This window comes from Vipera ursinii, assembly GCF_947247035.1.
Source record: "Vipera ursinii genome assembly, chromosome: 2".
Classification (NCBI taxonomy): Eukaryota; Metazoa; Chordata; class Lepidosauria; order Squamata; family Viperidae; genus Vipera; species Vipera ursinii.
The window spans coordinates 114,797,057-114,813,416 of NC_139513.1; the positions used below are offsets into that span (position 1 = coordinate 114,797,057).

The window sequence follows — 16,360 nt, forward strand, 5'->3', positions numbered from 1 at the left end:
TCAATTGAGCCCCATTTCTTAATCATCTTTGGAGTTTTTTTTTACTGCTTTTGAAATAATAAGAACCTTCAGAACAATGTTTTTATTGCATTCACTGGGTGAGTCTCCTCCTTTGTGAAATATATATTTAAATGCAAATTTAAGGATTTAGAAAAATATTAATTTTTGGAATAAACAGCAAAAAAGTGTTTAGAGTGCTGATTTTGGAATGTTTCAAATTTGCCTAAAGAGCCAGATGGATTTGAAATAAGAATATGAAATTAATCATAAGAAGTCTTCCCAAGGGAAACTGTAGTTGCTTTGGTTTGGAAAACATGATAATCTAGGACTTTGAATGTTGGACACTAGAGGGAAATAGAGGAAGTTAAAGATGACAATAAATGAAGAATTTCAGATTTGACACACTAGAATAGAATGAAGCAAAATACTTTAACAGTGGATCTTTTATGGAGACTTGTGAACAATAGACTCGGACATTAATTTTAAAAATATCTAATATCATAGATGAATGGCATGAATGTGTTCTTTCAAAAGAAGAACAAGCTATACCAAATAAGATTGAGACTGATTTTAATATGCATTTAAACATACAAGAATGACATGGAAAAGTATGGAGGATGTACCAAATATACAAATGAAACAAGATGATGTCTTGATACTTGAAAAAGAGAGACAAGTATTATTTGGATAACTTTTCTTTTACTGGATTTATAAAAATCTGTTAAAATTTTGAAGGATATTCTGAGAGGAGACCAAGAGAAGATGAAAAGAAATCAAGCTTGAGAACACTGGGAGACTTCAATCTACCATCCCTGGGAGGAGCATCTGAGCTAGCTCGGGAGTTCATGACTTCCATGACGGCCATGGACCTGACGCAAGTAATTCATGGACCGACTCATGAGGGAGGCCACACCCTTGACTTGGTTTTCTTATCTGGTCGGTGGTTAGATGATCTTGGTGGGGGCTCCCCAATTGTTACGCCCCTGTCATGGACCGATCATCATCTCCTGCGGCTGGTCTTCCGTTTTGCCACTCCCCACCGTGGGGTTGTTGAGCCAACCAGATGGTTCCGCCCCAGGCGCTTAATGGACCCTGAGAGGTTCCAGGCAGCACTGGGGTCCCCACCTGCCTCCTCAGCTCACAGCTCGGCAGACGCCTTAGTGGAAGCCTGGGAAAGGACGGCCACGGAGGCACTTGACCGAGTTGTACCCTTGCGGCCCCTGACCCGGCGCAGATCCCAATGGGCTCCATGGTTCTCCGCGGAGCTCCGGGAGATGAAGCGTCGGAGACGGGGCCTAGAGAGCGTTTGGAGGTCCAGCCGATCTGAATCCGACCGATTGCGACTAAGAACCCATATTAGGTCTTATCTCGCAGCGATGAGGGTGGCGAGGTCTAACTACTTCACTGCCCTCATCGCGTCTGCAGATAATCGCCCGGCCGCCCTGTTTAGGGTGACCCGCTCCCTCCTTAACCAGGAGGTGAGTGAGGAACCCTTGCAGGGGCGTGCCAAGGAGTTTAGTCAACATCTGTCAGACAAAATCGCTCGGATTCGGACCGGTCTGGACTCCGACTGGGCAGTATCGGACGATCAGGACACGAGCGGTCTTGTCAATGTTACCTGGGAGGAGTTCGATCCTGTAACTCTGGAGGAAGTGGACAGGATTATGGGGAGGCTGAGCTCCACCACATGTTTATTGGACCCGTGCCCTTCCTGGCTGGTTTATGCAGCCCGGGAGGGGACACGAGGCTGGTTCCAGGCGGTTATATCTGCCTCTTTAAGTGAGGGTAGTTTTCCCGCCGCCTTGAAAGAGGCAGTGGTAAGACCTCTCCTCAAGAAGCCTGCCTTGGACCTGGCTGTGTTGAATAACTTTTGTCCGGTCTCCAACCTTCGCTTTCTTGCGAAGGTTGTTGAGAGTGTGGTGGCGCATCAGCTCCCTCTGGTCCTGGATGAAGCGGATTATCTAGACCCGTACCAATCGGGCTTCAGGCCCGGGTACAGCACGGAGACGGCATTGGTCGCGCTGGTGAATGATCTCTGGAGGGCTCGGGACAGGGGATATTCCTCTGTCCTAGTCCTATTAGACCTCTCAGCGGCTTTCGATACCATCGACCATGGTATCCTGCTGCAGCGTCTCAGGGGATTGGGAGTGGGAGGCACGGTTCTTCAGTGGTTCTCCTCCTATCTCCTGGGACGCTCGCAGTCGGTGTTGGCAGGGGGGCAGAGGTCGACCGTGAGGCCTCTCGTTTGTGGAGTCCCTCAGGGGTCGGTCCTCTCGCCTTTCCTGTTCAACATCTACATGAAACCACTGGGTGAGATCATTCGTGGTTTTGGAGTTGGGTATCATCAGTATGCTGATGATACCCAACTTTTCATTTCGACCCCAAACCACCCCAGTGATGCCCTCGACGTGATGTCCCGATGCCTGGAGGCGGTCCGGGTCTGGATGGGGAGGAACAGGCTTCGACTCAACCCGGACAAGACTGAGTGGCTGTGCGAACCGGCATCTCGGGATATTCAGGATATCCCACCCCTCACTATGGGGGGTGAGTTATTACCTCCTGTAGATAGGGCTCGCAACTTGGGAGTCCTCCTAGATTCACAGCTCTCCCTAGAAGACCATATAGTAGCTGTGACTAGGGGGGCCTTCGCCCAGGTTCGCCTGGTGCGCCAGTTGCGGCCCTATCTAGACCGGGATGTCTTACGTACGGTCACTCATGCGCTCGTGACCTCTCGTCTTGACTACTGCAACGCTCTCTACATGGGGCTACCCTTGAAGACCACTCGGAGGCTCCAACTGGTACAGAATGCAGCCGCGAGAGTTGTATTGGGAGTTTCCCGATACTCCCATGTCACACCTTTGCTCCGCGAGCTGCATTGGTTACCAGTTGTCTTCCGAGTGAGGTTCAAGGTGTTAGTAATGACCTACAAAGCCCTTCATGGCATGGGTCCGGAATACCTTGGGGAGCACCTGGAGCCGGCGTCAACTTCCCTCCGCCCAGTACACTCCCACAGAGAGGGCCTCCTCAGGGTGCCACCGGTCAAAGAATGCCGACTGGTGGCCCCCAGGGGGAGGGCGTTCTCTGTGGGTGCACCGGATTTATGGAACCATCTTCCGGTCGAGCTCCGGATGGCGCCCGATCTCCGCTCCTTCCGGCGCGATCTTAAAACCCATCTCTTTAAACAAGCTGGCCTGGCCTGATGGGACGGGGTGGGATTTTTATAAATGGACTTCAATTTTTAATCTGTATTAATTTATTATGGGCATTGTTTAATCATGTTTTAATAATTTTTAATTTTTGTATCTAGTTTTTATGTATTGCCCTGTTCACCGCCCTGAGTCCTTCGGGAGAAGGGCGGTATATAAATTAAATAAATAATAAATAAATAAATAATTTGAAGGGATTAAAAACCAAGATTTTAAAAATACAGAAAAGGAATACAGAATTGGCTTATTTGATCAAGGTTGTAATATCTCTGATAGCCTTTAATGGGACTTTTGCTGTAATTGCTGTAATTATAGGAGATCCAAAGACTTTTAACAATTTTCAAACCATATGTGACCCTAGATTATATGTTCATAAACTGTGAAGGTAGACCTATTTTCTACATATTTTTTAGAAAACCATATTTTAATATAGTCCCATTATATAGTATAGCTAAGTTGTAACTTCTGAGCATTTTTACCAGTGTAAAGCCTGTCCAAAAAATTAAGCATTATTAGATGTAGTTGTAAAGCATTATTAAAATAATTTATAAATCCTTTTATTTGTAAGGCCATTTGACTTGTCAAAACTCTGGTTGCAAACAACAATAAAAATGGAATACAAAAAATAATTAGCTAAAGAAAAAGCAAACAATACCATGGAGGAAACAATCCACTTCATGTATTTTTGTCACGATTTTGTTGTTAATTTGAAACAAACATCAGTGTGGAGGGAAGAAGAGTTAAGTCATTGAAGGTATTTAACAAATGTTGGCATGATATCTCAAAACTATTAATTGTTCTGCATACCCTTAATACAAAGACAAATGCATTTCATTTGTATACTGGTCTATCTTTTATTGCAGTCTTAAATTATTCTATTTGGACACATTATGCAAGACCAAGCTCTCTCGAAATGGCTCTAATGCTGGAAAAGGAAAGAACTGGATGACCAGAAAAAATGGTCAGTTACAGTGGTAAGAGGTCTACTGTTAGAAGATCTGAAAAACCAAAATAGGAACAGATCATCATGGAGGAAATCATCATGGCGTTGATTGCTAAGAGTCAACACCAACTTTATATCATCATAATCACTTTATTATTATTACTATTGTTACTACTATTACTATTTACAGTATTTTTTTACTCTTAACATAAAAAAGATCCTACTAAGACAGATGATTTGATAGAAATCCCTAATAACCTGGCTAATGCATCTCACTTTTTAGCAGAGTTATGAAAAATACTGTATTTAATTTGGGATAACTCATTGAATTTCCATGGTACTGAAATATCTGAATGTCATTTACATGTACACATTTTTTATAATAATAGTTCAGCACTGTAAGACTGCAGTCAGAACAGGATCGCTAGAAAGGGGGGAAAGGTATTGCTATGCTACAAGGATGCTCGAGTAAACAAACATTTGTGGGATGGGGAAGAGGAGATGAAGAATCAATCATATGTGAACTGACTATACTTAGTTGTCTCCAGAAGCCATGAAATGGTGGGAGTTAATCAGAAAATATTAAGAGAAATGACAAATGTTGAGGATTTAAGTTAGCTTTCTTAGACTCTCCATTAGTTATAACAAAGCTTAAATATTGCAGCCATTATGGCTGGCAGTCTTGTTTCCCATTCTACCCTCCTATAGCTTAGGTGGAGACTAAGAAAACCTCATAGTAATCTTTCTTGGAAGCAAGAGTGACTCCAAATCACAATGCCTACAAACTTCACTAAGAAAAAGAAACAAGTTGGGGGGGGGCTCTCTATTTCTACATATTTTGTTACTCAAACTGGTGACCACACTGATTTCCCCATCCTTCATTAAACATATAAATAGCATTTACATATAGAGACACACCAACCCTACACAACTGATGAATTTGCCATATTGTCAACCTTATTGGCAGGGACAGCAATAGAAAAATACTTTTGAGCAACTTTGTCCATGAAAATATTCTGAAGGCTTACCCCTTCTTTATATAGTCCTCGACATAGGAAACAAAATGGAGACTGCTCATGATAGTTGTATGTCAATCAATTTTGCAATCTTTTTTGTGGTAGTCGTAAAGCAAATGTGGTGATCATTACATGAACCAATGGTTCACTATGAGCATAGATTTATGAAAATCAGAAGAAAGTACTGGTTTTCGGCAAAACCATCCTAAAACCTGATCACGTAAATCTAGAATGCTGGAAATAGCCATAAATGCAGCTGTGCTGCCAAGCACCTGAAGTTCAGTCACATGACTGTGAAGGAAGCCTGGCTATCGGCACTTCAACCCCATTTTTGGGATCACAACTTGACCTGTTGCTATGTGGCTGATCGTAAGTAAAGGATTATATTTAATGAAGAAAATTACTACAGAGTTGGCACCATTAGTAAGCTTACTTCTTACCCTGAAGCAAATTCTCATACTGCAATTGTGTATATTGACTTAAGGGCTTACTTATTCATATTGCAAATGTATACGACTGCCCAATGGAACAAGTCTAGCCTTATTGATAATGGTACATTTTTTAAAAAGAAGTTTTATATTCTTCTCTATCAGCACAAGAAACTTACTTTGAGACCAGGACCGCAGCTGCATCACGAGACTTATCACTTACAACAAGGTATGACTAAAAGTAAGAACAGATTTGAGTTGAAATTTATTAAAATTGGTCATACAAAGTAAATTATATGGAAAAAGTTTACTTAATGTGTATGTGCATATGCAAGCCAGGATGGATGAAAAGTTGAGAAATTTGAGAAGGATAATTTTAAAAAAACATTTTTATATAGAATGTTAAGTTAGCATATAAATAAAGTACCAAACAATCTGCAAAATTCAAAGATGTGGAGGATAGGCACTTGCAAACAAAACTGTCTTCAAAACTGTTTTAGGAACAGTTTCTTTTAATTGCCCCCTGAACTTTATTTTTCAACATTTATATGCACAGAATCATAAAATGCTTATTTTTAAACAGTATACTTGTTTTAAACTCTGCAACATATTACAGTGTTAGTAGAGGTCATGAATTAGAAAATAAAGCATGCAACATCAAAACAAAGCCATGGTGGCTTTTAAAAGGACACAAACCTTCTTTATCAAAACTGATCCTATACATGAGATTCCCCCCAAATCATTTAGTAAACAATAAGCTTGAATGATTGTTATAAGTTGTATAGTAAGATGCATAGAGTTATCCAGATCAAGCAGAAAGGAACTGCCTTTATGATTAAGTTACAATCACTTTTTTCAAGTGAAGAAACCATTCCAAAAATCATGATTTTATGCAACTATACCTACTTTTGCTACTGCCAGAATTCGATCCATTGTTGATACACGAGGGCATCCTTCTATGGAAGCAATATTTCCATCTAGCCGTACCAAATCAAATGGGATCAAACATGTTACAGATAACCACAACAGCAGCATGTAACGAGTCTCCCAGGTCTAACAAGGCAGAAAAAGAATCAGAGTAAAATACATAGTGAATATTCTCAGAAAACTTCCAGTGTACAGTGTAAAAACTATTTCAACTTGCAAAATTGAGATAGAAAATAGATAATAAATTAAGACAAATATGAGAAAAAATGAGACATATTTGATTATGTTAGGATTTGGATTATGTTGAACTCAAAGGTAATATAAACATAAACACTAGAGTTATGGCAAAATACTTTGAATGCAAAACATTTCAATCTCAAAATGCGTTCTGATATCTGAAGTGCTCCTAGCACTTGGAATAGCTTGTTTCAAACTTGAAAAAAACTGTTTGTAGCTCAAAACATCTTGCATTTGACATATTTTGTTTATCTCTTGCAAAGACCCATTAGTAGACAAATTCTGAAACAGTTTTGCCAACCCATTAACTTTTACCAAGTTAATAGATAATATTCAAACTGCAACTCAGAAACAAAAAAGAATTGTGACCATGTATGTCTCTAAGAAGAATGATCAGCATTCATCAAAGCTAACCTAGCTAACTTGTTACCTAGTAACAAGTATTGAATGTAAACGTTGTTTGGGGGGATTGTGTCTCATCATCCTAATATTGTATTTGCCTTCTGGTAAGGTTGCGTCATCAAAAAGGCATCATAATATGCAAATAAAATAGGGTTTTATTCAAGCAATGTAAATGAAGGCAAAGATATTTTTATACTCTGATACATTAATGACACTAATACAAATCTTAACACTAGTTCTCTACAAAAAGTGCAAAGAAAGTACATGGCAGGTACAAAGATAAGTACATAAAATATTTTAAGGATCAATATACAGAAAGGACAAAATATTCTTTAAAATCTTTATACACATGCAGGCATATAAAATGTCGAAATTCAGCCATTTCAATGACTGGGAGAAGAAGACAAGAAATTCTAAGACTAGCATCACAACTGAAAATATCTCTCCATTGGCTACATAAATGAACATGCAAAAAACAGCTTATTTAAAGTAGTTATATTATTCGTTATCATCTCTGTAGTAATACTGACCGCAATAGCAAGACTTGGGAAATCTTTCAGCAGCCTGCTTTTAGTGTGGACAGTGACTGTTATAATGGGATGAGCTCATTCATAGTAGAGAGGACTTTAGGTAACAAAAACATACCTCGTATTCTTTTGGATTCTGAGCTACAAGCAAATCTAGAACCGGCTGTACGTCTGTTACTTCATGAGGAAATAGTCGCAAGAAGGTTTTATATCCTCGTACCTAGGTGAAGAAAGGATTTCCAGTTTAATGATTCATCTCCATTTACGGAAATGTAAAAATAAATTTAATTAACTCAAGGAAGTTTTCAAGTTATGCATTTGCAATAGGCAAACAGTTAATGTTTATGTAATCAATACAATGATAAGAAAGTATGGATAATAGTAAAAAATATAAAATGATTACAATTCAATTACATATATATAAGGATCTAATAAAAAGCAGAGGGAGTAGTTACGCTCTGTGGAGCTTATTTAAGGACTACTAACTTTTCAATTACAAACTATGAAAGAGCCTAGTGCTCTCCATAAGCCACTGCATAACTATATTATGAATGACTGTCCCTCTTTTATCTCATCTACGATAATATGGAAGTAAGGCCATATTACTAATATATTAAAAATTAATTTTACCTTTGAAATAATGTAGAGAAACTGAAAGGCCAGATGAATTAGAAGAGGAGGAGAGGCTTTATGTCGGATAATATCTAGCAGCAAATTCAACATCCACTCTAGGGAAAGCACAGGCAAATGGGTGAGGTGATAAGAGAAATGCTGGTTTGCAATTTTTTTTTCAACAATTGAAACACTATTTCTTCATTCACTCCTTGGCTTTTTGTCTCCCACTGAAGAACCTCAAAAATATGTATCAGAATGGATTACCTAATTTGTTTTCATGGAAAAAACATGTTACTATCTGACACAGTGGTTTTTTTTCAAATATATGAAATGTCACAAAATAGAGGGAGAGATTGGACTTATTCCCCATTTCTCAGAATCAAGGGGCTGTAGGGAACAGATATCTACAGAAACCTTCTAGCTGTATGAATGTGAGCTGGTGGAATAAACTGCCAAATAAAGTAATGAGGTTTTTGTTGTTATTATTGTTTAGTTTTTTTTGCTGGGGGGAGAGAGAGAGAATCTTTCCTATTTTCTTTCTGTCTTAATCTCTACTAATGATATGAAACTGGAAGTGTAACAATTTCTTTAAGTAAAGTTGCTTTCAGAGGCAAGTATATTCTAGGCAGAAAAGTCCTACACACTGGATTAGAAAGAATCTTCTACCACCCATTCTTAAGGGAAAAAAATCAGTATCATCCATGCTAATAAAAAAAATGAGATTTTATCAAAAATTTATAGAATCTCAATATTTACCTAAATGAGCATCCAAAAGATGAGGCTGTTCCTGGTATTTATCCATTATAACTGAAAACAAACAAACAAAAACATATTCAGTTATCAAGCAATTTTTTTAATGTGAAAGTGACATATCAGTGGTTTGGCTTTAAGAAACGTTTTCGCTAAGATTTTGAACTCTAGTTAAGGAAGTCTGTCATGACTTTTTAAAGTGCAGGTAGCCCTTGACATACGACCACAATTGGTATCAAAACTTCCACTGCTAATCAAGGTGGTTGTTTAGTGAGTCCTGCCTAATTTTATGACTCTCTTTGGCTTGGCTGTTAAGTAAAACCACTGCAATAAGTGAATAACATGGTCCTTAACCAAGTCCGGCTTCCCCCTTTGACTTTGTTTAAAGCCAGCTGGGAAGGTCACAGTGGTAATGTGTGACCCCCGAGGATGCTGCAACTGTTGTAAATACATGCTAATTGGGAAGCATCTGAATCTTGATCCCATGACAGCAGGAATGTTGCAATGGCCCCATGTGTGAGGACCAGTTCTAAGTCTCTTTTTCAGTGCTATTGTAACTTTCATTGGTTGTTAAATTAATGGTTGTAAGTTGAGGATTACCCGTGCAGCAAATTAGAAAACAGTACTAAGGGTTGGGAGATAATCTTTCATTTTAATTTCTATTGCTATTTTAGCTTTGTCCCTCCTTTTAATTTCTTATACATTAAGACTAAGACTTAAATTAAAATAATAATGAACTTGAATTACATTTACAGAATTATTTTTTTCCTTTTGAATTTGTTATGTTTTACAATAAATTATTTTTATAATATTCAATAATGTTCAATCTTTATGTTTATTGTATGTCACTTAAATAAAGCATGCCACTTGAATAAAGTACCGTATATACTTGAGTATAAGCCGACTCGAATATAAGCCGAGACCCCTAATTTTACCCCCCAAAAATGGGAAAAGTTGGTGACTCGAGTATAAGCCGAGGCTGGGAAATGCAGCAGCTCACCTTATGCTCCTCTCCAGAGATCTTCCCTCAGCAGCGGCCGGCAAAGTAGCTCGCACGCGAAACAAGCCCGGCAGAGGAGCCGGAGCGGCGAGCAGAGGCGCCCGGCCCAGATCCTGCAAGGCCCGGCCGAGACACGCCCCCAGCAGCGGAGCTGCTCCGGCTCCTCTGCCGGGCTTGTTTTGCATGTGAGCTACTTTGCCTGACGCTGAGAAGACCCGCTTGGGCACTCGGGTTGGTGTCAGTCTCCGCAGGCCCTTCTCGTTTCCAGGAACGTCAAGCGCGCTTGGCTCCCCACCCCCACGGCAGGGCAGGGCAGGGCAGAGACTTGCTCGCCCTTCTGACGGCCCTGAAGAGAAACGAAGGGCTTGCAAACTCCCCGCGAGAAGCTGGGCGAAGCGCGCGGCTGGGCGAGTGTGTGCCTGCGCACGTATTTACGAAAGAAACGCTCCGAGAGTTCTTCTTTCTCCGCCCCCTTGGGGGGAACTCTAGTGACTGCTGTAGCCGCGCTTCTCTTCTCGGCTCCAAAAATAGGGATTTCTACTCTCTCTCTCTCTCTCTCTCCCCTCCCCACCCCGCATTCTCCTGCCTCTTCGATTGCGACAATAAAAGGGCGAAGGGTGCGCTGGTTTCTTCCTCCTTCCTCCCCCCCTCCCCTCCCCTCCCCGATTGTCAGGTGAGGCAGCTGGAGGTCTGGCCGGGAGATTGTAGCCGTTTTGAAACGCCGCGGCTTGAAACGCCCGATCAGCTGATTTTCGGGTGGAAGAGCCGCGGCTTGAATCTGTTTGCATCTGCCTGAATTAGACCAAAACGGCCTGAATTTGACCAGAGTTGCTTTGTAATGGCTGGAGGAACTGCAGGGAGGTCTGGCCGGGAGATTGTGGCCGTTTTGAAACGCCGCGGCTTGAAACGCCCGATCAGCTGATTTTCGGGGCGGAAAGAGCCACGGCTTGAATCTGCTTGTATTTGTTTGAACTTAACCAGAAACGGCTCGTAATGGCTGGAGGAACTGCGGAGGGAGTGAATGCTCCAGCCTGGAATATTTGGAAAGGCTGGGGGAACCGGATGAACTGCAGCTTAAGCGACTGTTGCCGGAGGAGCCATGGCTTGAAACGCCCCAGTTTTGGGGCAGCGTTTGCTTGTTCCGGGTAGAAAAGGCTGCCCCTTAGCTGTTTGTGCCGGCGCGGAACCTCCGCAGCCGCTCGCAGTCTCCTTCAGCCGCCGATCAGCTGTCTGTGCTGAAGCAGACCCTCTGCGCCCGTCCACAATCTCCTCCGGCCGCCGATCAGCTGTTGATGTGGCCGCGGAACCTCCGCAGCCGCTCGCAATCTCCTCCGGCCGCCGATCAGCTGTAAGTGCGGCAGCGGGTCTGGCGTTCGCCCGCCGAACAGTTGGGGGGTGCGGGTGCCAATGGGCCTTCGGTGCTGCGTGGGCATTGTTGGAAGTGCTCCCCTGGTCCCCGTAGGGCTTGACACCCCCATTTCGGCTGCTTCGCAAACTGCTTCCTCCACCCCACCCCACCCCACCTCACCCCTCCCCGCAAAAGATGCCGGGGTCGACAGCGTTTTTTCTACCCGGAACAAGCAAACATGCAGGCAACCCTGCACTATTCAGCTCAGTGAAGTCACGCTTGAAACGGCTTGAAATGCCCGATCAGCTGATTTTCGGGGCGGAAAGCATGCGGTGTTGTTGTGTTTTTTTTTCCTCCACCCGAAAGTGAACGGCAGCTTTCCGTACTAGTGTATTTGTACTGCTGCGAGTGACAACTGACAAAGCTTGCCGGTGTGATCTTGATTTTGGAACTGATGAAGTCTGTTAACTAATTGATTGGCACTCCGGTCGCTCATCGCCGTGAAACTAGACCTTGTCTTTGGGGTTTTTTTTTTTTTACTTTGGGCTGATCAAATGGAATAAATGGAATAAATAAAAACACTGGCATGTCAAGACACCAGCACAAAGACCAAGGTACAAGCAGCTCTCCTTCAGTCATTATTGAAACATTTGATCAGCCCAACTTCTTCTTATTATTATTATTATTATTAAATCTGTTTTTTAACCAAGCGTGACTTCACTGAGCTGAATAGTGCAGGGTTGTCTGCGTGTTTGCTTGTTCCGGGTAGAAAAAACGCTGTCGACCCGGCATCTTTTGCGGGGAGGGGTGAGGTGGGGTGGGGTGGGGTGGAGGAAGCAGTTTGCGAAGCAGCCGAAATGGGGGTATATAGAGGATGGGAGGTTCCCACCGAGAGAGCCAGCAGAGTTGTTGTCGAAGCACGTCACACGCCTTTCCAACCACCAGAGAAGGGAGGAATAAGAAAGAAACACACACACACACACACACACACACACACACCAGGAAATCGAGGGAGCTTGCGTAAGATCTGAAGGAGACACGATCGTGGGAAAGGCACCGAGCGTGCCATGGAAAAAAAAGAAAGGGTGGACTTGGGCTCGGCTGGTTTCGCAACGGGAAATGGGAAATCCCCGCAAAAGATGCCGGGGTTGACAGCTTTTTTTCTACCCGGAACAAGCAAACGCTGCCCCAAAACTGGGGCGTTTCAAGCCATGGCTCCTCCGGCAACAGTCGCTTAAGCTGCAGTTCATCCGGTTCCCCCAGCCTTTCCAAATATTCCAGGCTGGAGCATTCACTCCCTCCGCAGTTCCTCCAGCCATTACAAGCCGTTTCTGGTTAAGTTCAAACAAATACAAGCAGATTCAAGCCGTGGCTCTTTCCGCCCCGAAAATCAGCTGATCGGGCGTTTCAAGCCGCGGCGTTTCAAAACGGCCACAATCTCCCGGCCAGACCTCCAGCTGCCTCACCTGACAATCGGGGAGGGGAGGGGAGGGGGGGAGGAAGAAACCAGCGCACCCTTCGCCCTTTTATTGTCGCAATCGAAGAGGCAGGAGAATGCGGGGTGGGGAGGGGAGAGAGAGAGAGAGAGAGAGAGTAGAAATCCTTATTTTCGGAGCCGAGAAGAGAAGCGCGGCTACAGCAGTCGCTAGAGTTCCCCCCAAGGGGGCGGAGAAAGAAGAGCATTCACTCCCTCCGCAGTTCCTCCAGCCATTACGAGCCGTTTCTGGTTAAGTTCAAACAAATACAAGCAGATTCAAGCCGTGGCTCTTTCCGCCCCGAAAATCAGCTGATCGGGCGTTTCAAGCCGCGGCGTTTCAAAACGGCTGCAATCTCCCGGCCAGACCTCCAGCTGCCTCACCTGACAATCGGGGAGGGGAGGGGAGGGGGGGAGGGAGGAAGAAACCAGCGCACCCTTCGCCCTTTTATTGTCGCAATCGAAGAGGCAGGAGAATGCGGGGTGGGGAGGGGAGAGAGAGAGAGAGAGAGAGTAGAAATCCCTATTTTCGGAGCCGAGAAGAGAAGCGCGGCTACAGCAGTCGCTAGAGTTCCCCCCAAGGGGGCGGAGAAAGAAGAACTCTCGGAGCGTTTCTTTCGTAAATACGTGCGCAGGCACACACTCGCCCAGCCGCGCGCTACGCCCAGCTTCTCGCGGGGAGTTTGCAAGCCCTTCGTTTCTCTTCAGGGCCGTCAGAAGGGCGAGCAAGTCTCTGCCCTGCCCTGCCCTGCCGTGGGGGTGGGGAGCCAAGTGCGCTTGACGTTCCTGGAAACGAGAAGGGCCTGCGGAGACTGACACCAACCCGAGTGCCCAAGCGGGTCTTCTCAGCGTCAGGCAAAGTAGCTCACATGCAAAACAAGCCCGGCAGAGGAGCCGGAGCAGCTCCGCTGCTGGGGGCGTGTCTCGGCCGGGCCTTGCAGGATCTGGGCCGGGCGCCTCTGCTCGCCGCTCCGGCTCCTCTGCCAGGCTTGTTTCCCATGTGATTCCGGGCCAGGTGCTGCTGAGGGCGAGCAGAGGCGCCCGGGCGACCCCAGCATAGCTCGGCCGCGCGCAAGTCCTCGGTAAGTTCTTTTTTTTTTGTTGACTGGAGTATAAGCCGAAGTGGATTTTTTCAGCCCAAAAAGTGGGCTGAAAAATTCGGCTTATACTCAAGTATATACGGTACACGATAAAAAAATAAGCAACGTAAACATTGCTACATTTCATTTCATTTCATTTCATTTCATCAAATTTATATGCTGCCCTTCTCCCTGAGGACTCAGGGCGGCTCACAACAATAAAAATTAAAAAACATAGAGTAAAAAATTTAAAAGAGAATTAAACAATAAATACAAAATTACAAAACAATTTAACCCAGTAAAAGCCTAATTAAAAATCATAGTCATTCCAGGCCCGCTTGTTGGAACAACCATGTCTTCAGGTCACAGCGGAAGGACAGAAGGTCAGGGGCTGTCCGCAGCTCCAGAGGCAACTCATTCCAGAGGGTCGGCGCGCCCACAGAGAAGGATTTCCCCCTGGGGGTCGCCGGCCGGCACTGCCTGGCCAACGGAACCCTGAGGAGGCCGACTCTGTGGGAGCGAACCGGGCGATGGGAGGTTGACAATGGCAGCAGGTGGTCTTGCAAGTACCCTGGGCCTAAGCCATGCAGGGCTTTAAAGGTTATTACCAGCACCTTGAATCGCACTCAGAGGGTAACTGGAAGCCAATGCAGCTCGCGCAGGAGTGGTGTAACATGGGAGTACCGAGATACTCCCATAAGCACTCGTGCGGCTGCATTTTGCACCAGTTGAAGCCTCTGGGTGCTCTTCAAGGGCAGCCCCATGTAAAGAGCATTGAAGTAATCCAGGCGAGAAGTGACGAGGGCATGGGTAACCGTGCATATGGCATCTCGGTCCAAAAAGGGGTGCAACTGGCGCACTAGGCGAACCTGTGCGAAGGCCCCCCTGGTCATGACCGTTAAATGATCTTCCAAATTAAGCTGTGAATCCAGGAGGACACCCAAGTTGCGAGCCCTTTCTGAGGGGGACAATACCTCCCCCCCATCAAAAGAGATGGAACTTGTTGGACAATATGAGATGCCGGTATCCACAGCCACTCGGTCTTGGAGGGGTTAAGCCTGAGCCTGTTCCTTCCCATCCAGATCCTCACCGCCTCCAGGCACCGGGACATCACGTGAAGGGCATCACTGGGTTGGCTCGGGGTGAAGATGAACAACTGGGTATCATCTGCATTTATTTATTTTATTTATTTATTTATTCAATTTATATACCGCCCTTCTCCCGTAGGACTCAGGGCGGTTCACAAGGTTTTTATTTAAAAAAAAAACAGATACAATTACAAAACTTAAAATCAATTAAAAAGAATTATATAAACCTTGCAATAAAACCCCACTTAAAAAACAGTTAAAATCCCAATTAATATGCTCAGACCAGGCCAGAGAGCTCAAAGAGCCAGGTCTTCAGGTCCCAGCAGAATGAGCGAAGGTCAGGGGCAGTCCTAAGCTCTACAGGCAGCTGATTCCAGAGGGCAGGCGCACCCCAAGAGAAGGCCCTCCCCCTGGGTATTGTCTGCCGGCAATCTTTTACCGGTGGTACCCTGAGAAGACCCTCCCTGTGGGAGCGCATAGGACGAAGGGAGCTTGATGCCAGCAGCAGGTGTTCCCTCAGATATCCCGGTGATACCTCACCCCAAAGCCACAGATGATCTCACCCAGCAGCTTCATATAGATGTTAAAGAGGAGGGGGGAGAGAACCGACCCCTGAGGCACCCCTCAAGTGAGGGGACTTGGGGTAGATCTCTGTCCCCCTGCCAATACAAACTGCGAGCGGCCCGAGAGGTAGGAGAACCACCATAAAACAGTGCCTCCCACTCCCAACCCCTCAAGCCGTCACAGCAGGATACCATGGTCAATGGTATCAAAAGCCGCTGAGAGGTCAAGTAGGACCAGGACAGAGGAACAGCCCCTGTCCCGGGCCCGCCAGAGATCATCCACCAGTGTGACCAGTGCGATATTGTTTAAATGTGTTATAAACAGCATCCTAATAATCAAAGTTTACACATTTTATATTTAAAAAAATGAAAACGAATGAACTCAAATTAATGATCTGTATCTTAGTGAGACCTTTTATTCTGGATCTTTTTATGGTACGTGTTAGAAAATGAAGGGGATCAAGAAGGTTATATATACACGACCTTTGGGATTTGTTGCAAAGACTGGATAGCTAGATCATACTAGGATATTTCATTTCCCCCCCTCCTTTTAAGTTCAAGGTCCCAAAGTTTCCAAAGCTGTTCCAGTAAACACAGAATGGGAAAAGGATGGCCTGGAGAGCACTGAGAGCCTTTTCCTCCATCCTCTACAATCCAACAAAATCAGTATGACAGTGCAGTTTCTCACCTATTTTTGGTGAAGACAGAATTAAACAGCTGTGTTCAGCCACCAGCAAGTTTAACCCAATATTAACAT

The 16,360-nt window shown here is 44.5% G+C and overlaps 1 protein-coding gene across 2 annotated transcripts in view; it reads right to left on the reverse strand.

Moving 5' to 3' along the window:
* The window catches only part of TBCD (tubulin folding cofactor D), a 164,767-nt gene that overhangs the window by 139,362 nt on the left and 9,045 nt on the right, over positions 1-16,360 (reverse strand). For both annotated transcript variants that reach the window (XM_083354407.1, XM_083354406.1), the window contains exons 3-7: positions 9,058-9,108; positions 8,317-8,414; positions 7,805-7,906; positions 6,500-6,646; positions 5,773-5,828 (exon numbers count right to left, since the gene is read on the reverse strand). In XM_083354407.1, the coding sequence (XP_083210533.1) occupies positions 5,773-5,828; positions 6,500-6,646; positions 7,805-7,906; positions 8,317-8,414; positions 9,058-9,108 (454 nt within the window). The remainder of the gene's footprint in view (positions 1-5,772; positions 5,829-6,499; positions 6,647-7,804; positions 7,907-8,316; positions 8,415-9,057; positions 9,109-16,360) is intronic.